Source organism: Oncorhynchus mykiss, chromosome 2 (genome assembly GCF_013265735.2).
Source record: "Oncorhynchus mykiss isolate Arlee chromosome 2, USDA_OmykA_1.1, whole genome shotgun sequence".
NCBI classification, from domain to species: domain Eukaryota; kingdom Metazoa; phylum Chordata; class Actinopteri; order Salmoniformes; family Salmonidae; genus Oncorhynchus; species Oncorhynchus mykiss.
In genome coordinates, this window is record NC_048566.1 from 86,824,933 (window position 1) to 86,849,860 (window position 24,928).

The 24,928-nt window shown below is 41.1% G+C and overlaps 1 protein-coding gene across 1 annotated transcript in view; it reads left to right on the forward strand.

Moving 5' to 3' along the window:
* LOC110498682 (polypeptide N-acetylgalactosaminyltransferase 18) overlaps positions 1–24,928 on the forward strand; it is an 85,462-nt gene that overhangs the window by 37,129 nt on the left and 23,405 nt on the right. The window contains exons 5-10 of the mRNA XM_021575326.2: positions 2,996–3,193; positions 5,106–5,220; positions 10,412–10,597; positions 10,933–11,070; positions 14,616–14,711; positions 19,617–19,781. Of these exons, the coding sequence (XP_021431001.1) occupies positions 2,996–3,193; positions 5,106–5,220; positions 10,412–10,597; positions 10,933–11,070; positions 14,616–14,711; positions 19,617–19,781 (898 nt within the window). The remainder of the gene's footprint in view (positions 1–2,995; positions 3,194–5,105; positions 5,221–10,411; positions 10,598–10,932; positions 11,071–14,615; positions 14,712–19,616; positions 19,782–24,928) is intronic.

The following is a 24,928-nucleotide window of genomic DNA, read 5'->3' on the forward strand; positions in this document are numbered from 1 at the left end:
CTCAGCTCTTAAAGGCATTAGGGCTCAACGGGTTGACGTGCTGCTGACTGGAGTTGAGATATGAGATGTGTTGTCCATGGCAACCGAGTGTATCAGGGCTTCCTGTTGTCTGACAGAGTTGATGTGCCTGTTAATCATTCTCTCCACAGCTTGACAGGCCGACCGACGCACATATCTCTGAAGAGCCTGGGCTCAATTCAAAATAACCCCACTTACTCCTGAAGTGCTTTGGCACAGATCTCAGAACACACAGGTCTCCTCACTTCTCAGAGCTACCAGATTTAATGTCTTCGACCAATAAAGTAATTTGCCTCAATGCGATGACAGTGCTTGAAAAGCAGAGTACATGAGGCTCTCGGCTTGTCTTTTATGCACAGAAACATGTTGATATAATTACAGGTTGGCTGTTCATATTAACATTGATCTGAGGCCTTTTGTACAAAAAACAACTTTGATGCTATTTGTGTGTCTGCTGAGGATCCTTTTCCAAATGTAATTACACACATATGCAAGCCCTGTGGAGATCTAACATGGTTATTTTTAATGATTGATTGAATAATGTCTGTCATTTTAAATGACAGACTATAGACTGACTGCTATATTTAGCACCTCTGCTACTGTACATTACAATCATCAGGAGCTGTGGACATGTTGTCTAGTGCCAGTCGACAACAGATTTTCTGTCTATCTTGATGTGTTTTATCTAGTCTAAAATTGAAAACTCAAACTCCCACGAACAAGACTTCAAGTTACCTTTTAGTGAGGAGAACTACATTGAGTGTCCAAAACATTAAGGACACCTTCCTAATATTGAGTTGCATCCCCCTATTTTGCCCTTAGAACAGCCTCAGTTCATCAAGGCATGGAATCTACAAGGTGTCGAAAGCGTTCCACAGGGATGCTGGCCCATGTTGACTCCAATGCTTCCCAAAGTTGTGTCAAGTTGGCAGGATGTCTTTTGGGTGGAGGACCATTCTTGATACACACGGGAAACTGCTGCGTGTGAAAAACCCAGTAGCATTGCAGTTCTTGACTCAAACCGGTGCGCCTGTCACCTACTACCATAACCCATTCACTGGCACTCACATCTTTTGTCTTGCCCCTTCACCCTCTGAATGGCACACATGCACAATCAATTGTGCTTAAAAATCCTTATTTAATCCTTAATTAACCTCCTCCCCTTCATCTACACTGATTTGAAGTGGATTTAACAAGTTACAGTACATCAATACAGGATCCTAGCTTTCACCTGGATTCACCTGGTCAGTCTGTCATGGAAAGAGCAGGTGTCCTTAATGTTTTGTACACTGTATATATAAATGTGTTAAGATGTGTATTTCCTTGACTGTGGCTTTGACTCTGAGCTCCAGAGTTCCTATGTGGAGATGGGAGAACCTTCCAGAAGGCCAACCATCTCTGCAGCACTCTACCAGTCAGGCCTTTATGGTAGAGTGGCCAGACAGAAGCCACTCCTCAGTAAAAGGCACATGACAGCCCACTTGGAGTTTGCCAAAAGGCACCCAAAGGACTTTTAGACCATGAGAAACAAGATTCTCTGGTTTGATGAAAACAAGATTGAACACTTTGGCCTGAATGCCAAGTGTCACATCTAGAGGAAACCTGGCACCATCCCAACAGTGAAACATGGTGGTGGCAGCTGTGGTGATGTTTTTTAGCGGCAGGGACTGGGAGATTTGTCAGGATCTAGGGAAAGATGAACGGAGCAAAGTACAGAGATCCTTTTTTTCCCAAATTTATTGGTATCCAATTGGTAGTTAGTCTTGTCCCATTGCTGAAACTCCCTTACGGACTCGAGAGGCGAAGGTCAAGAGCCGTGCCTTCTCTGAAACACAACACAGCCAAGCCACACTGCTTCTTTACACAATGCCCGCTTAACCCGGAAGCCAGCCGCACCAATGTGTCGGAGGAAACACTGTACATCTGGCAACTTTGTCAGCGTGCATTGCGCACGGCCTGCAACAGGAGTTGCTAGTGCGCGATGGGACAAGAACATCCCTGCTGCCAAACCCTCCCCTAACCCGGATGACGCTGGGCCAATTGTGTGCCACTCCATGGTTCTCCCGGTCACGGCTGGCTGCGATAGAGCCTGGACTCGAACCAGGATCTTTAGTGGCACAGCTAGCACTGCGATGCAGTGCCTTAGACCACTGTGCCACTCAGGAGGCCCACAGAGAGATCCTTGACGAAATCTTACTCCAGATTGCTCAGGTCCTCAGACTGGGGTGAAGGGACAACAATCCTAAGCACACAGCCAAGACAACGCAGGAGTGGCTTCGGGGACAAGTCTCTGAATGTCCTTAAGTGGCCCAGCCAGAGCCCGGACTTGAACCTGATTGCACATCTCTGGAGATACCTGAAAATAGCTATGCAGTAACGCTCCCCATCCAACTTGAAAGAGCTTGAGAGGATCTGCAGAGAATAATGGGAGAAACTCCCCAAATACAGGTGTGCCAAGCTTGTAGCGTCATACCCAAGAAGACTCGAGGCTGTAATCGCTGCCAAAGGTGCTTCAACAAAGTACTGAGTAAAGGGTCTGAATACTTATGTAAATGTGATATTTCCTTTTTTTATATATATATTTGCTAAAATTTATAAACCTGTTTTTGCTTTGTCATTGTAGGGGTATTGTATGTAGATTGGGTATAAATACTTTCCAAATGCACTGTACATGTTAATACGCTTTGTCTAACCTAATTTGTTTCACCCACCAAATCAACACATCTCATATTCTGTGTGTGGCGTGGAATACTGTAACCTATAGCCATAGGACAGGAACTCATAAGGAGCCATTAACAATCAGTGGGCAGGATGAAAGTCCCACATTCCCACTGTTTCCCCCCATCTTTCCTGTGATGTTAGGGAAGTGAAGAAAAATGTATGGTGAAAGGTGTTGTCCCTCATATCGGTTTCATTGGAAAAAGACACAATGTATCTCAACTTCAGAACGTCCCACCATGCCTTGTCTTCCCAACAGGGCCGAGCCCATCCTGCTCAGGATCAAGGAAGACAGAACGCGCATCATCTCACCGTCATTTGACAACATCAAGTATGACACGTTTGAGATCGAGGAGTATCCACTGTCTGCTCAGGGCTTCGACTGGGAGCTGTGGTGTCGCTACCTGAATCCGCCCAAAACCTGGTGGACCCAGCACAACACCACCGCCCCTATCAGGTTGCTGTCAGCTAAGACTTAAACACTCAACTGTTGTCTTCTGCTATTTCACTGGCACTGTTTCTGTTGGCATTGAGAAACCCACATGTTGTTTAGTATTTGATTTTGATAACAGAACAATGTAAGAACTATGTACAGTGCCTTGCGAAAGTATTCGGCCCCCTTGAACTTTGCGACCTTTTTCCACATTTCAGGCTTCAAACATAAAGATATAATACTGTATTTTTTTGTGAAGAATCAACAACAAGTGGGACACAATCATGAAGTGGAACGACATTTATTGGATATTTCAAACTTTTTTAACAAATCAAAAACTGAAAAATTGGGCGTGCAAAATTATTCAGCCCCCTTAAGTTAATACTTTGTAGCGCCACCTTTTGCTGCGATTACAGCTGTAAGTCGCTTGGGGTATGTCTCTATCAGTTTTGCACATCGAGAGACTGAAATGTTTTCCCATTCCTCCTTGCAAAACAGCTTGAGCTCAGTGAGGTTGGATGGAGAGCATTTGTGAACAGCAGTTTTCAGTTCTTTCCACAGATTCTCGATTGGATTCAGGTCTGGACTTTGACTTGGCCATTCTAACACCTGGATATGTTTATTTTTGAACCATTCCATTGTAGATTTTGCTTTATGTTTTGGATCATTGTCTTGTTGGAAGACAAATCTCCGTCCCAGTCTCAGGTCTTTTGCAGACTCCATCAGGTTTTCTTCCAGAATGGTCTTGTATTTGGCTCCATCCATCTTCCCATCAATTTTAACCATCTTCCCTGTCCCTGCTGAAGAAAAGCAGGCCCAAACCAAGATTCTGCCACCACCATGTTTGACAGTGGGGATGGTGTGTTCAGCTGTGTTGCTTTTACGCCAAACATACTTTTTATGGATATCTTTAAGAAATGGCTTTCTTCTTGCCACTCTTCCATAAAGGCCAGATTTGTGCAATATACGACTGATTGTTGTCCTATGGACAGAGTCTCCCACCTCAGCTGTAGATCTCTGCAGTTCATCCAGAGTGATCATGGGCCTCTTGGCTGCATATCTGATCAGTCTTCTCCTTGTATGAGCTGAAAGTTTAGAGGGACGGCCAGGTCTTGGAAGATTTGCAGTGGTCTGATACTCCTTCCATTTCAATATTATCGCTTGCACAGTGCTCCTTGGGATGTTTAAAGCTTGGGAAATCTTTTTGTATCCAAATCCGGCTTTAAACTTCTTCACAACAGTATCTCGGACCTGCCTGGTGTGTTCCTTGTTCTTCATGATGCTCTCTGCGCTTTTAACGGACCTCTGAGACTATCACAGTGCAGGTGCATTTATACGGAGACTTGATTACACACAGGTGGATTGTATTTATCATCATTAGTCATTTAGGTCAACATTGTATCATTCAGAGATCCTCACTGAACTTCTGGAGAGAGTTTGCTGCACTGAAAGTAAAGGGGCTGAATAATTTTGCACGCCCAATTTTTCAGTTTTTGATTTGTTAAAAAAGTTTGAAATATCCAATAAATGTCGTTCCACTTCATGATTGTGTCCCACTTGTTGTTGATTCTTCACAAAAAAATACAGTTTTATATCTTTATGTTTGAAGCCTGAAATGTGGCAAAAGGTCGCAAAGTTCACGGGGGCCGAATACTTTCGCAAGGCACTGTATGTGATCAAAGCTCTTTGTTTCTGGACAGCCGTTACTTAGTAACATGATGCAGAAAATCATGCTTATTCTTTACAGAAAAAAAGGAATAGGCAAACAACCTTGTAGGGTTATTATTGAAAACAAATGTTTATCATGAAATCAAATGTGCATAATCTTCAGCTGAGCACTTAGTGTTACAAATAAATGAGCAAGTACTAGGATGTAGTTCACAGAACTAAAGTGCATAAATGACTGTTTCGCTCTCTTTTGCCATCTTTGTACCAGGAGCCCAGCTCTAATTGGCTGTTTTGTGGTGGACAGGAAGTACTTTGAGAAGATTGGTCTATTGGATGAGGGAATGGAGGTCTATGGTGGAGAGAATGTGGAGCTTGGCATCAGGGTGAGTGGAGTCCAAATTATAATCAGCTCAATAATATGTTTAAATAGAGCCAAATCCTAACTTGAGATCGGTCCCCCATTGACATCGATGAGTAATTTACACAAGTCTGTTACGTACATGCCCAGATTTCAAGTTAGGATTTGAGGACTCTTAAACTCATTAGTGTGTGTATAATCCACTGCTGCACTACTGTATGTTGCTGGCAGACACAACCAGTCAGCTCAGCACTCCTCCAGATGGGCCATGGGAGGAGCTGCAGTGTGTCAGGCACCCCCACCTTCCCCCATGGTGTGCTGAAACTCGACCAGCTCAGCGACTTGCACACTTACATATAGCCATAGATCTGAAAGTATATAAAAAATACACTTAGACGAACCCTAATTACTATGGGACATACATGCACACTGCACATAGAATAGAAACGGGCTTGCAAGCTCAAACCTGGCAATTTGATTGGTTCTCATGCGGACACTCGCAATGGCTGCCTGGTAGTGTGATACAACAATTTCCATTGTTATTTGGAATGTTCTATTACTGATGCTGGATTGCCATGGTAATGTAGAATGTTTATTCCAGTGGAGGCTGGTGGGAGATGTAGGAGGACGGGCTCATTGTACTGGCTGGAACGGTATCAAACACATCACATATATGGAAACCCCGTTTGTCTCTGTTCCATTCATTCCATTCCAGCCATTACAATGAGCCTGTCCTCCTATAGCTCCTTCCACCACCTTCCACTGATTTGTTTAAATGATGCCAACTGAAGGAATGTAGTTTTTCTAATGTCAGTTGAGTTGACTCAACAAATCACAGCACAGATTGAATGGTACACTTCCTGCTTTTACTTCCTGGCATGGGCACCCTCAAAATGGCTGCCAGTCCACCCATTATTCCATCATTGACTTGAATGGGGAATCCTGTTATATTCATTCTATTTCTATAGTGGGTCCTGTGTGGATATTTGTGCATCCTTTCCCTTGCAGCTTTGTAGTCCTGCGGTATCAGGAGGGAAGGGAACAGCCAACTCTTTTGTAGGAGTAAATCCCGTCCTTCACTCTGAAGACCGGGTGTTATAATAATTGATCAGAGCAGCTGTGTTTCCAGCTGTCACTCCCTAGACTGCATCTTACAGTAGCTTCTCTAAATTGCTAACTTCATCCTTCTGAAGGGAGAAATGTGCTCTCTAGCAACTGTATTGCTTTATGTATTGCATTATGGATCTGGCAAGTGGAGGTTGATGTTTATTGGGATGGGTCTGGTCCTGGAGGCAGAACTGAGTGATTTTAGATGGGCCAGTTCTAAATTCTAAATTGTCTGTATTGTAAAAATGTATGTAAACAAAAAATTGCTTTTTGGTCTTTAATTTAAGGCTAGGGTTAGGCATTCGGTTTAGCAGTGTGGTTAGGTTTAAAATCACATTTTATGACTTTGTGGTTGTGCCAGCTAGTGACCATTCTGCAGAGCTGCCTCCAGAACAAGATTCATGACAAAAAACTCTAACCTGCTGGCTAAATGGGAAATTCTTATTGTGTGGAAATACGGAAAAGGTTCCAGGACTGTCCATACACTACATGGTCAAAGGTATGTGGATATCCCTTCAAATTAGTGGATTAGGCTGACCGGCGTATAAAATCGAGCACAGCCATGCAATCTCCAGACAAACATTGGCAGTAGAAGAGCTCAGTGACTTTCAACCTGGCACCGTCATAGGATGCCACCTTTCCAACAAGTCAGTTCATCATATATCTGCCCTGGTCAAATGTAAGGGATGTTATTGTGACGTGGAAACGTCTAAGAGCAGCAATGTCTCAGCTGCGAAATGGTAGACCGTTATGGTCTATGATAGACGCTCCCAGAATGGGACCACCGAGTGCTGAAAATCATCTGTCCTCGGTTGTAACACTCACTACCATTCCAAACTGCCTCTGGAACAGAGCACCTGAGTGGAGTTGAGCCGTTGGAAATCCCACTCATCGGTCATCGCTCCATGTGCTTTCATACTGTGCCGCTAAAAACTGCTCCGTGCTCACATGAAAAACAACTGCCGCTCCAAATAAGCTCCATTCATTCAAATCACAATTTAACCAACACCCATCTATTTTTGTGACTACCTGGACCTACCAATTGTTTTTTTAGTATTGAAACTAAACCATATGGATTTGAATGAAAAGTATTTGAATAAACATGAAAAGGTGAATGTAAGAAGCGAACATAATTTCAAATAGGCTACATGACATATAAAACAGCATATAAAAAGTCTAAATAGGTCAGGAGCCAGACAGGAAGCCTAATAAGGAACGAAAATGAATTATTTAGGTGATATTATTTAAATTATTTGAAGACTATAGCCTAATTAGAAATGCATTGTGAAGCATTTGTGAGTGCGTCACAATAGGCTAGTAGGGACATAAAGCGCTCAGCATTTAAACAACATTTAGTTGTATTAAATCTTTATAGTCTGTAAATTGCGCATGTAGGCTGTGACTTACTTAGAATTAAATACACATTAAACAAAGAATTACTTAGTGCCTTTTTGAAATGATTTTTGGAATAAATCAAGCTCATGTGATGGTGCCTGGAGAACAGGCCAGAAGTGGAGAATATCCTCTCCACACTTGCAAAGCCACTGGGGATGATAAACACCCTTTTGGCCACTCTCTTGCCAGTTTAAAAAAAAATGCTCTTTGAATGTAGGAATATGCCAGGCCTATATGGCCAAAATCAATTATGGCCCATTGTATAGATAATTGTACGAAAATGAACGAAACGTTTAAGAGATCAGATTTTTTGTTTTTAATACTTTGCTACAATGACACACTTAGTTAATGACCCACCTCGTTCCTTTCTTTTAGCATGTACACGTAGCATGCTTTTGGGATACGATTATTTTCAGATTCCACAATGATTCTTTAGTTGTGGACAACACACTCCCTCTTGCTCTTGGACCTCATCTTTGTAAGTCACCTTGATTTAGCACCTGTGTGTTTAATCAGTTTCTTTATGAAAATATTTAGCTAACTCAGACAGTAGCTAAATCAGGGGGCTATAGCAGCACACAGGTATACTACAAATGCATGCTGAGGCAGGCATGCCCTGAGCTTGTGAAGTGAATGCTACTGTAGAGAATTTGGAGCAGGCAAGAAGGCCGACGCTCCAGCCTTTGTGAATCTCGCTCCAGTCAAATTGGATACGCTCCTTGCTCCGCTCCAGATCCGTTATGCTCACATATTCTGCTCTCGAAGCAATGTCAGCACAAGAACTGTTCGTCGGGAGCTTCATGAAATGGGTTTCCATGGCCGAGCAGCCACCCGCAACCTAAGATCACTATGCGCAATGCCAAGTGTCAGCTGGAGTGGTGTAAAGCTTGCCACCATTGGACTCTGGAGCAGTAGAAATGCGTTCTCTGGAGTGATGAATCACGCTTCACCATCTGGCAGTCCGACAGATTAATCTAGGATTGAAGCATGTCAGGAGAACTCTACCTGCCCGAATGCGTAGTGCCAACTAAAGTTTGGTGGAGGAGAAATAATGGTCTGGGGCTGTTTTTCATGTTTCGGACTAGGCCCCTTAGTTCCAGTGGAGGGAAATCTTAACACTACAGCATGCAATGACTTTCTAGACAATTCTGTGCTTCGAACTTAGTGGCAACAGTTTGGGGAAGGCCCTTTCATGTTCCCCCGTGCACAAAGTGAGGTCCATACAGAATTGGTTTGTTGAGATTGGTGTGGAAGAACTTGACTGGCCTGCACAGAGCCCTGACATCAACCCCATCGAACACCTTTAGGATGAATCGGAACGCCGACTGCGAGCCTAATCGCCCGACATCAGTGGCCGACCTAACTAATGCTATTGTGGCTGAATGAAGGCAAGTCCCCGCAGCAATGTTCCAACATCTTGTGGAAAGCCTTCCCAGAAGAGTGGAGGCTGTTTATAGTAGCAAAGGGGGACCAACTCCATATTAATGCCCATGATTACGGAATGAGATGTTCGACGAGCAGGTGTCCACATACTTTTAGCCATGTAGTGTATAACCAGATGACCAGATGTTGGTATAAAGATCCATTGAATCTGTGGAGAATCACGATTACCAGGGTGCTGGAGTTTATTTTCAGTACAGTACAGAAAAAGCATAGCCTGTTAAGACAGGCTATGTGTGCGAGTGCATATGTAATCCCCTCTATCTTTGCAGATAACAGAAACTCAAGTCATGGATAATCAGTGTTGTCAATGTAAATGAGGAATTTTGTTAACGGAATCCGGAATTACACTTCTTTCCACAGGGCATAACATCTCCCGTAGTGAATAGTTCTATTTAGGCCTGCCAAAACAAAGGGAATCATCAGTAATGGGATTTGTCTGTTTTTCTACCAATGCTTCCTCCCTGGTACCCCATAAACACATGTTATGCTTTAATAAAGACTTTATTTATAGGTCTATCTTTATTATGTCTGTTTTCCCACTGTATATTTACTGCTGATTTTTTTCCAATTAGATTACTTTAGAATCTTATCTCAGCAGGCAGTCATTTTCTGATTAAATCGCGGTTAGCTAACTTTTCCTTTGAGTTCCTGACCAAGTTGTGTGTTTAGTTTATGACCTTGAACATGTGGGTGAAACAATTCAGCACTCATAATAACTGATATTTCTAGTGCTGGACACTTCCTTATACCTTTCACACCCATGTACGGCCAGGTGTAATGTTGTCTGGCAGTCCAAAACAGTTGTCTCCAGTCCAAAACAGTAGGCACATGCTCCGTATAATCCCCATGAGAAGGATTTTCCTCTGAGAGAAAGTAAAGGAAGAGCTCTTGGGGCTCTACCCAGCAGGATAATATTGGAGGATGAAATAAGATTCTTGCACACACCATCTCTCACTCTCTTTGACTTTCTCTCTCTCATACACACAGGCTACATTATATGCTAAATAATAGCTCCTCATAACCCTTTACAGTAAGTTATTTTACAAAATATGGTGATTCGTAAAAGATGTTTGGAGACGTGGTAGCTCTACAGTAGTCCAAAAGTTTGTGTGAAATGTGGTAGACAGTCTTTATATGACAGATAATTTACTGACGCTGACTTCCTTACATCTAACCCTGTGTTCACTACTGAGCTCTGTACACTTCCAAGGCTATACTCAACTTCCTACCTCTTTTGAAATATGTTATTTGGACTCTGTATGTAACCTCAGGTATGGCAATGTGGGGGCAGTGTGGAGGTTTTGCCCTGTTCTCGGATAGCGCATATCGAGCGTGCTCACAAGCCCTACACTCAAGACCTGACTGCTCATGTGCGGCGGAATGCACTTAGGGTGGCCGAGGTGTGGATGGACGAATACAAGAACCATGTTTACATGGCCTGGAACGTTCCCCTACAGGTAAAGACCACGGCCTCCTTAGAGTGGGTCATTATCCAACCCTCCTGAACATGTGACCTGAGCAGAAAATAATCCAGGCCCTAGTCAATTCAGTCTAAACTTGGATTCCATAAATGTTTTATTTAATGATAGGTTATGACATGTGGGTATCCATCACAGGAGACTGGTGAGGGGAGGCTGGCTCATGATAATGGCTGGAATGGAGTGAATAGAACGGTATCAAACACCTGTTTGATACTGTTCCATTTACTCTGTTCCAGTCCTTACTATGAACCACCCAATTAAAGTGCCACCACACACCTGTGGTATCCATGTGTTGGTGTGTCTATTTCTAGAACTCAGGGATTGACATAGGGGACCTCTCGGAGAGGAAGGCTTTGAGAAACAGACTGCTGTGTAAATCTTTCAGCTGGTTCTTGGCCAACATCTACTCTGAGATGAGAACCTACAGTGACACAGTTGCCTATGGAGTGGTGAGTATGTTATGATATCTGTACATCTCAGCCTTTGTTTCTTTTCCAAAATAGCACAAGATGGCACAACATGTGCAGCGTATCACCTCGTATGATAATGCCACTCATCATAGAAAGTCATGCTATATTGTGCTGGTAATGTGAGGTAAGAACGTGCATGAGTCGTTTCATGAAAAGAGTGCCTTTTGTGTCCCTTTTGATATTTTAAGTAGACATTGTGGACCAATACTGAATTTTAAAGCCTGTTATATCAATATTATTAAGTTATATATTCAATCAATCAAATTTTTTATTTTTATGAAATGGCTTACTAAAGTGCCGAAATTCAGCAACCCTGTGTCACTTCTAGGAAGATTTCAACCCACTTAACCCCAAAATGTCTCCAAGTTTCAGCATCATTGTAAAGCCCTAGTTACAGTGCCTTGCGAAAGTATTCGGCCCCCTTGAACTTTGCGACCTTTTGCCACATTTCAGGCTTCAAACATAAAGATATAAAACTGTATTTTTTTTGTGAAGAATCAACAACAAGTGGGACACAATCATGAAGTGGAACGACATTTATTGGATATTTCAAACCTTTTTAACAAATCAAAAACTGAAAAATTGGGCGTGCAAAATTATTCAGCCCCCTTAAGTTAATACTTTGTAGCGCCACCTTTTGCTGCGATTACAGCTGTAAGTCGCTTGGGGTATGTCTCTATCAGTTTTGCACATCGAGAGACTGACATTTTTTCCCATTCCTCCTTGCAAAACAGCTCGAGCTCAGTGAGGTTGGATGGAGAGCATTTGTGAACAGCAGTTTTCAGTTCTTTCCACAGATTCTCGATTGGATTCAGGTCTGGACTTTGACTTGGCCATTCTAACACCTGGATATGTTTATTTTTGAACCATTCCATTGTAGATTTTGCTTTATGTTTTGGATCATTGTCTTGTTGGAAGACAAATCTCCGTCTCAGTCTCAGGTCTTTTGCAGACTCCATCAGGTTTTCTTCCAGAATGGTCCTGTATTTGGCTCCATCCATCTTCCCATCAATTTTAACCATCTTCCCTGTCCCTGCTGAAGAAAAGCAAGCCCAAACCATGATGCTGCCACCACCATGTTTGACAGTGGGGATGGTGTGTTCAGGGTGATGAGCTGTGTTGCTTTTACGCCAAACATAACGTTTTGCATTGTTGCCAAAAAGTTCAATTTTGGTTTCATCTGACCAGAGCACCTTCTTCCACATGTTTGGTGTGTCTCCCAGGTGGCTTGTGGCAAACTTTAAACAACACTTTTTATGGATATCTTTAAGAAATGGCTTTCTTCTTGCCACTCTTCCATAAAGGCCAGATTTGTGCAATATACAACTGATTGTTGTCCTATGGACAGAGTCTCCCACCTCAGCTGTAAGATCTCTGCAGTTCATCCAGAGTGATCTTGGGCCTCTTGGCTGCATCTCTGATCAGTCTTCTCCTTGTATGAGCTGAAAGTTTAGAGGGACGGCCAGGTCTTGGTAGATTTGCAGTGGTCTGATACTCCTTCCATTTCAATATTATCGCTTGCACAGTGCTCCTTGGGATGTTTAAAGCTTGGGAAATCTTTTTGTATCCAAATCTGGCTTTAAACTTCTTCACAACAGTATCTCGGACCTGCCTGGTGTGTTCCTTGTTCTTCATGATGCTCTCTGCGCTTGTAACGGACCTCTGAGACTATCACAGTGCAGGTGCATTTATACGGAGACTTGATTACACACAGGTGGATTATATTTATCATCATTAGTCATTTAGGTTAACATTGGATCATTCAGAGATCCTCACTGAACTTCTGGAGAGAGTTTGCTGCACTGAAAGTAAAGGGGCTGAATAATTTTGCACGCCCAATTTTTCAGTTTTTGATTTGTTAAAAAAGTTTGAAATATCCAATAAATGTCGTTCCACTTCATGATTGTGTCCCACTTGTTGTTGATTCTTCACAAAAAAATACAGTTTTATATCTTTGATTGAAGCCTGAAATGTGGCAAAAGGTCGCAAAGTTCAAGGGGGGCGAATACTTTCGCAAGGCACTGTATTTTGTTCCTTTGACAAAGTCATTTCTGGAGAGTATTTATTTAATGTGATTAGTGCTTAATCTACGTCTGACCTTCATTTTAAGGTCAATCCTGTTACTAGAACTGAACTCATCTTTTTAATATGGTGAAACTTCCTTTTTAAATACCTTTTTCGAAAGAAACATTGAACATCAAATAGTCAAATCATATTGTAGAAGAAAGTAAGCTGGTTATACTCTTGGCCATATTCAAGTGTGTTTTGTGCTGGAAAACTGAGCGAGTCAAGCATATAACACGTCAACCCTGTATCCCATAGATAGACAGGCTAGAAATGTATTAGCAATTGAAAAAATATTTTTCACTTGCATTCAATTGCCACTCCCTGTTCCACAAAACAAGCTTTCATTCCCCCTGTCTCGAGGGGATTTGTAGCTGATTTAAGATGAAATAGTCAACCTTGTTACAGTCTACCCTGTTACTTTATTTGTCACTTAATAGCCACTTACTGTAGTCATTTTTCGTATTTTAAACTCTTGATGTTTTTTTCATGAAGTCGAACATGTCCTTTTCATGACAGAATGTTAAAATGAGGTGAAATCTAATTTTTTGGGGACAAATTTACACTTCTTAAAATTGGTGGAATGACCCACACACTGTTCATGCTGAAACAATCTTTTGAAATATCTTAGCAAGAACATTACTGTCATAGGAGTCCATTTCAAGCCACAGCTTGAGGACATACCTCCACTGAAGCAATGAAAGGTTGAAGGTCAGTTGTATTTAAACATGAGAAATAAAACGGTCCAAAAATAACTTGACGAACCCCCTAGTGCTTTGCTTGGTTGTTTGATGAGCACATCACAACTGTGTTAGAAATGTTTGATGTGTGATCATGACACTACTCAGCATGTGTGGGAGTCATGCTGGGAATATGATTATGAAGGCATTGCTATCAAAACAACTTCTTGAAACACATTTGAAGAATACATATTTGACCAATGATAGTTATCTTAAAGCTGAACTGAATAATAGTGCATTGAGAGTGATATTATCATAACAATACCATTTATTACACAATATCATATTAAAAAGTGTGATTATTTATTTTTGTAGATGTCGCTCTAAAATGTGACTCAATTTGTTGTCAAACAGATTCCGCAGGACCAATGGCATCCCATTTATTTAGTTGCAAAACATATTTCTTCCCTTGTTGATGTGAGGATAATGAAAAACAATTGTTTCAACTATTGTGTTCTCAGTATTTAGCCTAAAGTGCTTCCATTTGTCAAACTCTTCGTCACACAGACCAGTTGTGTGCTGTGTCATTCTATCATTAACAGACTAATTAACCGTTGTCGTTGGCCAGACAGAAGAAGGCACAGCTTAAGTGCTTTTACGAAACAGATTGTCTGTTATCGCATGGAGAGCGATAACTTCTGCGTCCTTAATCCGTCTCCATCCCTGCCCCATGGTTATGTGGTTGGAACAGCCTTGATTTTCCTCCTCTGTCTCCCCTAGTTGAAGAATGCTCTGAGGAGCGACCTGTGTCTAGACCAGGGGCCTGACTCGGACAACATCCCCATCCTGTACGTCTGTCATGGGATGACGCCACAGGTGAGTGCCCTCTGACCCCTCCATCTGTAAGGTCACTACCAATTTTGTCCTGGTCCTAACGTATATGCCACAGCAATTACTGAATTACTAGGTCTTTCCCCCACTTAAAATAAGATCCTTGCTCTAACTATGACTCAGGATATTCATCCTTATTTCCTTGTCTTGTTCAATATAAAAGCTTTTGGAAAAGGTATTAATGTTTCTAAATGCCTAGTGCTTTTATACTACTTGTCCCTTTTTACTACTTTGTAATGTGCTGGATTTTACAGCAAAAAATAACAATTTTGTTTGTCCGTCTACATATTCACATTGAATAATTTATAATTGCAACAAGACAGTCTAGTACTGCATCTCTGTTGTCAGAAGTCAATATAATCGATTGGTGCCTGAAATGTTAAACCTTTGGCTTCTCTCTGGGTCATACCCAGCTACTGGATCTCTCCGAACTGCTGCGTGAACACTTTTCTCTCTCACTGTCACAATAAATGTTCATTTTATCCCTGAGACATTTAGCTCATGTAAGAAAATATACTTATTATGCATAACTTTTTATATTTTTTTGCTGAAACCCAAGATATGAGATTATCAATTGTTAAGCTGCTGGGTCCAAAATGCAGTTTAGTTCTAGACAGTAACTCTACAGGATTTACTGTAGAATACAAACTGAGAGAAGATAATGTATTACGTTGGGTATGCAGGCTGAAGCCAAGCCAAATAGCAGCACATGTCCTCTGCATCTGTACTACAATGGAGTGTGTAGGCCTATACAAACTCTATCAGAGCATTATCTGGGTATGGAGGGGAATGGTGGTGAATGTCAGGGACCAGGAACTAATTAGATAGTGATGGCCTGTCTATTATTGAGGAGGTAGAAGGGTGTTTCTTGTGGGAACAGATGGGCTGCCATGCCACCAGGAGATTCTCCCCTCTCAGCAGGGATCCTCATTTGTACATCTCCCAGTGTTCCTCATTAGAACTGGTGTTACCTAGGAGACCAGACCCTCTAGACTGTATGGAGATGAAGCTCCAATTGGCACTGAACGTGTGTTTGTGTGTGTGTGTGTGGAGCAGTGGCGTAAAGTACTGACACCCAAAAGTACTTGTTACATTAGAATGCTTAGCAGGACAGGAAAATTGTCCAATTCACGTACTTATCAAGATAACACATGGTCATCCCTACTGCCTCTGATCTGGTGGACTCACTACACAAATGCATCATTTGTAAATTATGTCTGAGTGTTGGAGTCTGCCCCTGGCTATCTGTACATTTTACAAACAAGAAAATTGACTCACTTTTACTTAAGTATCTATACTTTAACTAAAGTATGGCAATTGGGTACTTTTTCCATCACTGGTGAGGACACTTTAGGGATCCATATTGCTTATCAAAGGATCTTATCAAAGAGCACTCTACAGGTTACTGCAGAGAGCGGAAGGGATACCTTAGTACAGGAAACAAGTGTATTAAATTGGTTATTCTATCTTTACTGGTTTGCTCTATACTGTAGTACCAAAGGTGGTTGTTTTCAGTCGTCTCAGTCATACCTGTTGAAAGTTACTTTACATTACTGTTGCTAATTACATTTACATGATATCGTCGCTGTCTCATGAACATCTCTTATCACCTTAATAAACTTTTCAGGAAATATATAAAAACATATTTTCCCATTAATGATCATACAATTATAATTATGAAATGTACAGAGTACATTGAGAGGAGTTAGTGGTTTTAATAAATGTAAAATAAATATTGAGTTACAAGTTTTTCATCAGACAGCAACGATATGGTATCTATTATTTGTGTGAAATTTGTGTTTATAATGAAGTATGTAGGAGTTGGTTCTGATTATAGTAGAGACCGCATCTCTTCCTTGCCTAGCAAATGAACAGAAAGCGACTGCGTCAGCAGGCGAAAGATAGAGGGTTTCAATTTGCTATGAAGCCCTTGCAGAGTTCATTGAAGAGGGATTAATAAACGTTGGCTGTGTTATGTACAAATCCTCATCGGGATGAAGGCTCTTCTCGCAATGAGTACGTCGGTGGTTCAGACACACTCTCGTCGGTGGTTCAGACACACTCTCGTCGGTGGTTCAGACACACTCACACTCTCTGTTCCACACGGCTCAGTTTAAAAACGTAGAAATAATTTTTGATTAATCTTTAAAGGGATACTTCAGGATTTAGCATTAGCACAATGACTGGAAGTCTATGGGTGTAGCATGCTAGGATATACCCGTAGACTTCTAGTCTTTGCGCTAAAGCTAGTTAGCATTGGCTCACAACTACCTCTAACTTCCTTCATACTGGACACAGATACATGAAAACGCTATTCACAGGTTAATTTGACTCTGGGGAAGTAGATTTGTATTTGTATTTTTTAGTGATCCCCATTTAGCAGTTGCAAAGGCAGCAGATACGCTTCCTGGGGTCCAATCACATTAAAGTACTTACATTATATACGAAACAAAAGATAAAACAGTACATCATAACATTATTACACCTCTACATATCTACAATACAAAATGTATAATACCACCATTCAACAATATTACAATATACGTGTGTGTGTGCTAGCTCTTGTGTGCGTATGCATGTGTCTGTACCTTTGTGTGTGTCTCACAGTCCCCGCTGTTCCATATGGTGTATTTTTACCAGATTTTTTTTTGTGTGTACGATTTTACTGCTTGCATCAGTTACCTGATGTGGAATAGAGTTCTATGTAGTACTGTGCTCCTCCCATAGTCTGTTCTGAACTTGGGGGTTGTTAAGAGACCTTTGGTGGCATGTCTTGTGGGGTATGCATGGGTGTCCACGCTGTGTGCTAGTCATTTAAACACACAGCTCGGTGCATTCAGCTTGTCAACACTTCTTACAAAAACAAGTAGGGATGAAGTCAATCTCTTCCACTTTGAGCCATGAGAGATTGAAAGACTGTACCTAAAATTGTGTGTAAACGATCATACAAGGTTTTGCAATGATTCCTATGTCGAATGTGTAAAAAAAATTGGTCAGATGTGTGTAATGAGGAACATCCTCATGCTGCACTTGAAGCATTTATGAAACCGCTTATTCTGTTGACTGATAGGCATACACGGATCAAAAAAAGTGACTGTTAGAACTGCCAAATCCCCATGGATAGATGATGAATTGAAAAACTGTATGGCTGAGAGGATGAGGCAAAGGGAATAGCAAATAGGTCTGACAACACAGCAGACTAGCAAACATACAGTCAATTAAATAAATCACATAACTAAACTAAATGAAGAAACTATACTATGGGACAAAGAACTTTATATAAAGAATGATAGTAAAAAAGCTCAAGAGTACTTTAAATGAAATTCTAGGCCTATCATGCAAATTCAGTTGTGTGCTGTACAGCAGGGCAGCCGGCTAAGGCCATTGTTTTCTGTTTTTACTAATGACCTTCCATCGACCTTGAATAAAGCCTGTGTGTCAATGTACGCTGATGACTCAGTGTACATAGACATAGAGCTCCAGTCAGTTTTAGAAAGGGTAGCTAGTAATGGGCTGAAAAATATCTCAAAAACAAAAAGCATAATTTCTTTTGACAAATCAATCGCTTAACGCTAAGCCTAATTTAGATCTATAATTGAATAATGTGGTGATTGAGCAAGGTGAGGAGACTAAACTGCTGGGTGTAACCCTAGAAAGCAAGCTGTCATGGTCAAAACATATACACTTAATGGTTGCTAAAATGGGAAAAGGTATTTTCGTGATAGGGCGTTGCTCTGCCTTCTTGACATCTCATTCGACCAGACAGGTCCTACAGACCCTAGTTTTGTTGCACCTGGACTACTGTTCAGCTGTGTGGTCATGTGCGAGAAAGAGGGACATAGGTAAATTGCAGTTGGTCCAGAACAAAGCAGCACATATCACACATGTATGTACATGGTGGGCAAGTGTCAGTAACATGCATGTCAATCTATCCTGGCTCAAAGTTGAGGAGAGTTGAGTTGAGTCTTTGTGTGAGGTATTGATGTGTTGAGGGTACCGAACTGTCTGTTCAAGCATTTGGCACACAGTTTAATCAGTCTTTGGTACAACACAAAACATGCAACCAGAGGTCTCTTCACAGTCCCCAGGTCCAGAACAGAAGCTGGGAAATGCACAGTATTAAATTGAGCCATGACTACATGTTAGATATTGCTGCACTGTCAGAACTAGAAGCACAAGCATTTCGCTACACTCGCAATAACATCTGCTAACCATGTGCATGTGATCACTACAATTTGTTTTGATTTGACTATATGGAACTCTCTGCCACCCCAGGTAATTCAAGCTAGCAATAAAATGTGGACCCCAGGAAGAGTAGCTGCGGCAGAGGCTATTGGGGATCCTAATAAATAGCAAAGTGGAACAACTATTTGTATGGGAAAAATGTCAATTTAATGCATGTATTTTTGTTCTTATATTTGCTGTTTTGACCATGTTTTTAAGGTGTGTAAACACAGCTGTGTCTTTATTGCAGTACACACAATTAGGACCTATCAAAGGACCTGGCAGGTAATGAAGGACAGAGTCCTCTCTTCACAGGGATTGAGACTAATGAGATTCTGTCACCAGCTCTGAATGGAGAGGCAACACCATTAAGAGTTCAGATGGAATGGAATGTCAATCTATAGATCATGTATAATAACCACTATTATCACTGTGTCCCCCGTCTGCTGAACTCTTTCAGGGTACAGGATTACAGCTTAAAGGCTCAATGTTGCTTTACGTTGGGATAATTGATTTTCTAAATGTCTTGTTTGCGAAAGACAAACATCATTCCACCCAACTATCTCCCTGATGCTTGCATTCAGGCCCTCCAGTCAGATGCATAGCATTTCTGTTCCTTGTTACTAATCGTTCTTTTTGCTTGACACTCATCTGGTACTTCTCTAGAACGTGTACTACACGAACACGCAGCAGCTACACCTGGGGGTCCTGAGCCCCACCATCGACGACGACGACAACAAGTGCCTGGTGGATGTGAACAGTCGGCCGCGGCTCCTGGAGTGCAGCTACGCCACAGCCAAGCGCATGAAACTCGCCTGGCAGTTTACTCAGGTAAAGGCTACTCCTGTCTTCTCTCATGAGAATGTAGATTCACTGTACAGTAGTTCAGATGGGGATTGAGTTAGTCACAAACAAAGTTACAAACGTGGTAGATGAACCAGGCTAATAAGGCACTGCACTGGGCTGTTGAGCATTTGAAGGAGAGGAGCAGTTGTGAAGAGTGGTTCTGTTAGTGGGTTGAGAGTGTGGTTCACCAGCCCTCACTCAAGTGGCCTTGTTTCACATTATGGAGTGTCACAAAAAAAGCATTTGCACCATATGAAAAGCCAAAGTGGAACATTGGACCCTGTCTCATTAAACACAATAGATCCTCTCCGTGGAGAACAATGAACATCGCCTAATGACTTTGCATCTTCTCCACTGCAGACGATGGCATTAAATCTCACCCTAATGTCACCCTGCTGTCAAAAAATCACATGCGAAATGTACTTCTTTGTCCTTTTTATATTTTTGAGAGCATCACCATTAGGTGTTCCTCAAGGTTCAAATAAGGGCTCCTTCATTTTTAATAGTTGAAAGGAAAGTTTAGTCAAAGACTCGAGTAATGGTGGAAGTAAAATCTGGATAGATGGGTGTGTCATTAAACTTCATATTTAGAAATCTTAAGTAGTAGTTACTGAAGAATGGAAAGTGGTTGGTTAGTATTCACCCTATCATTCCATGAAATACCTATGTCACCGTAGTGGACTACCATTCTAAAGTAATTAGTCGGTGGCTGTTTGATCATAAGCTGTGGGACTGCCTCTTGGAAGGGCACAAGGACTCCAGCAGAAACTTTAGCTGTGTTTGAAACCAGAGATCCTTTCTGCCTCCATGTGAAGAGGGGAGGTGAAGAGAGAGAGAAAGGGGTGGTCTCTGAAGCGGCCAATCAGGGGCTTTGAATTATTGATAAGTGATATATTGAACTGTGTTTGACCCTGAGGGAAGAGTTTAAGAGGGACAATGCAGTATAAATCTGAGATCCCACATTGATTTTTATATTTTATAAGCTTCTTATTTTATTGGTAAATTTTTACTTGCCCCTTCACAGACATCAAAAGTGAATTACAGAAATGTTAAACACAATCACCTCTCGCAAATACTCATCACAGCGTATAACCAAGCCATGAAAAGCGCTTGCTGTAAACACATGCTTAATTCAGGAGAGAGGGTGGAGTGAATATTACCGGGGAGGTGGGACAGGCAGCAGGGAATATGTGAGCTGTTTTGTTAGGGTAGAGCTAAACCAGGTCTCACATGCTAAATCAAACAAATCAAATTGTATTGGTCGCTTATGTTATTGCGGGTGTTGTGAAATGCTTGTGTTCCTAGCTCCAACAGTGCAGTAATACACATCTATAAAAGCATCTAAAAGTAAAAGAATGGAATTAAGATATATAGAAACATTAGGACGAGCAATGTCGGGGTGTGTATGTATGTATGTATGTATACATTTATATATGTGTGTGTATACATACATACATACATACATACATACATACATACATACATACATACATACATACATACATACATACATACATACATACATACATACATACATACATACATATAGTTGAAGTCGGAAGTTTACATACACTTAGGTTGGAGTCATTAAAACTCGTTTTCAACCACTCCACAAATGTCTTGTTAACAACTATAGTTTTGGCAAGTCGGTTAGGACATCTACTTTGTGCAGGACACAAGTAATTTTTCCAACAATTGTTAACAGACAGATTATTTAACTTATAATTCACTGTATCACAATTCCAGTGGGTCAGAAGTTTACATACACTAAGTTGACTGTGCCTTTAACCTTTCTGGCGCAGGTCTTCCGCTAGACAACATCCGGGGTGAAATTGCAGAGCGCCAAATTCAAAATGGTCATAATAAACATTCCTAAAAAATACAAGTGTTATACATCGGTTTAAAGATGAACTTCTTGTTAATCCAGCCGCTTTGTCAGATTTCAAAAAGTCTTTACGGCGAAAGCATACCATGCGATTATCTGAGGAGAGCGCCCTGCTTACAAAAGCATACAAACATTTTACAACCAAGTAAAGGAATTACAAAAGTCAGAAATAGCAATAAAATGAATCACTTACCTTTGAAGATCTTCATATGGTTGCAGTCACAAGAGTCCCAGCTACACAATACATTTTTGTTTTGTTCGATAAAATCCCTCTTTATGTCCCAAAAACTCAGTACCGGTAAAGTTCGTTGAAGCATGTCAAACGATGTTTGTAATTAATCCTCAGGTTGTCAATTGTCTAAATCGATAATATTTCAACCGGACAATAGCGTATTCAATAGAAAGGAAAAACAACGAAGGGCGCACAGTCGGTCACACGCGCAAACCAGCACTGCATGATTCTACAGTCCACTGACAGAAAGGTCTAATTCTTCTTAATTTTTCCAAAAACAAGCCTGAAGGAACTGCAATCTGGGTCCTAACCCATTAGATACTCTATAGGCATTCAATTGAAAATACCCACATCAAAAAAATCCCACTTCCTGGATGGATTTTCCTCAGTATGTGTATTCCTCAAGTTCAAACCCCCGAGCCGACAAGGTACAAATCTGTCATTCTGCCCCTGAACAGGCAGTTAACCCACTGTTCCTAGGCCGTTATTGAAAATAAGAATTTGTTCTTAACTGACTTGCCTGGTTAAATAAAGGTAAAATAAATATAGATGTGTATTTGTGTGTATAGATATCTATGCATATATATGTATGTATGTATGTGTGTGTGTGTGAATAGATAGAGATATATATATTTCGTCTGAAGAGGAGTAAGGATCGGACCAAAGCGCAGCGTGTTAAGTGTTCGTGATGATGTTTAATTAAAACTCAGAACACTAAACAATAAATGACAACGTGAATTTACAAAACCGAAACAGTAGCGTATGGCCCAAACACACACACGGAAACAAACACCCACAAACCAAAAGTGAAACCCAGGCTACCTAATACACCTGCCTCTGATTGAGAACCATACTAGGCCGAACACAAAAACCAATATAGAAAAACAGACTGCCCACCCCAACTCACGCCCTGACCATACTAAAACAAAGAATAAAATAACAGAACTATGGTCAGAACATGACAGACGGTAAGAATAAATGATCCGATTTAGGAAAGTTGTGCTCCTGGTCGAAATGCTGGTGAGTTACCACGTCTCTGATATACAAAAGTTATTTCCGGCTGTATGTAATAATGCAAAGAACGTTTTTGGCTAATAAAGTGTTGTTTTTCAAATTTGCATGGCTGCCTGAAACAAGGCAGCCATGCCTATTGGCACCATCTTTCCATAGAGCTGCTCAGCTAGAAACAAGTCACACCTCAGCAGAGATGCTCAGCAATTAGGGCTGTCAAACGATTTAAAAAAAATATATACTTTCTTTGTTCTCGATTAACTTATCGCCAAGAAAGGTTAGTTGAAAAATGGGTGCCGGAGCTTTCCATTAGCTAAGCTGTAACGGGTATGGAGGATCACATATCATGTTACAATTCTGTATAAGTCACAAGCTGCTACTGTTAAAATTGGGTTCGTTAGCTTCAATCTTTTGACCTTTTGACCTCCTGTTGTGTTCTAGAGTTGAATCTAGAGGCATTCAGCCATTGCATTCTAAGCATTCTTATTTGGTTCGCTAGCTAGCATAACTAGCTAGCTACTTCTATGCAAATGAAGTATTTGCTGTTATCTAAAAAAACGTATTGGAATGTTTTTATGGATTAACTTTCTGTACGTTTTCCTTCAAATAATTGTTGCTCAAAGTTGTGCGCATAATGGATGTTTTGGCACCACAGTGAGACCTATAGCTGCTGCTACTTCCCAACTAAGCTCATCCCCAGGCTATTGCACACAGTGCATATAATCCTGGGGTATCAATGATTCAAAGTTTGCCTTAGTTGGAGTAACCATAGAATTCAATGGGGGTGACCTACTGAGTAAAGTATTTGTCATTTAATTTTAGCGAATCACACAACAGTTGTGGGAGATGATTGGTTGGTATATTAAGGCTATGCCTATGTGCTGGGTGTTTCTCCTGTTCTTTCTGTATTGGCTAACAAAGTTAGACTTTTCAGTCTACCAGACTCTTTGCAGATTTGGGCTGAAGTTTCTGGGAACTAAATGACTTGCCGACCAACAGCGGAGCGCGTTGTGTTGCACTTAAAGTGTCTGTGGGGAAACCCTGATTTGTGGGTGGAGAATGGATGTAATAAATGCGGTACTAAATTGACTCCGTTACATTTTTTTTTATAGTTAACTGTAATTAACGTATTGACAGCATTATCAGAATAATACATAATTTACTACCACAGCTACTCCAGCCTCCTTCTACCCTACACAGACGGTTCAAAAAACAATGTTTTCAGAAGAATGTGTTGTTTTTATCTTCATATCAAATGCTGTCTGCTGAGCACTCATACTGATTTATAATACTGCCATCTAAAGATGCATTACGTTTCCTATATTTTCCATTTGTGAACATTGGCTACCTACTGTGACAGACCCAGTGCAAGGAATTGCGAATGATACATTGAAAAAAAAACAAATCCCACCTTCTATTGTACCTTAAAATAAATAGCTATTTCATGAAAAACAGTGTGTAGACAGTATTGGTGCCTGTAACTTATGATTCTACTTTCAGACTAGCAGTAGATGGTACACAGTGTGACACTTCCAAGTTCATAAGCTCCCTGATTCCCGAATCGGAGCGCAGGACACATAGGCCTCACAACCTTCAAAGCCAGATGAATTTCAGCTTCTACTTAGGATAGCAAATCAATATTTGGGTTTGGCCCACTCAGGATATTGAATGAGAGTGTTGTATGGAGAGGAGAGCAGAGTTGGTTCGTTGCCAGAGGTAAAGTCCATCTCAGACCCTCTCCCCTGGGACCAAGGAAAGAGCACACTCCTGAGCACACTGGAGGAGCAAACACAAATTTTATGCACACAGAAAACAAATACCCACTAATGTGGAGGAGTTGACATGTGCAAAAAGATGAGTGCAGGATAAACAGGCTCTGCAATAATTCATTCATATCGGAGTGAACAGATTAATTAGGAATCAAATTAAATTAATTATCTAAGGAATTTAGATTTAGGGCCTTCCGGTATTGGAGTTCAATAGTTAGTCTGGGCACAGCAGTCT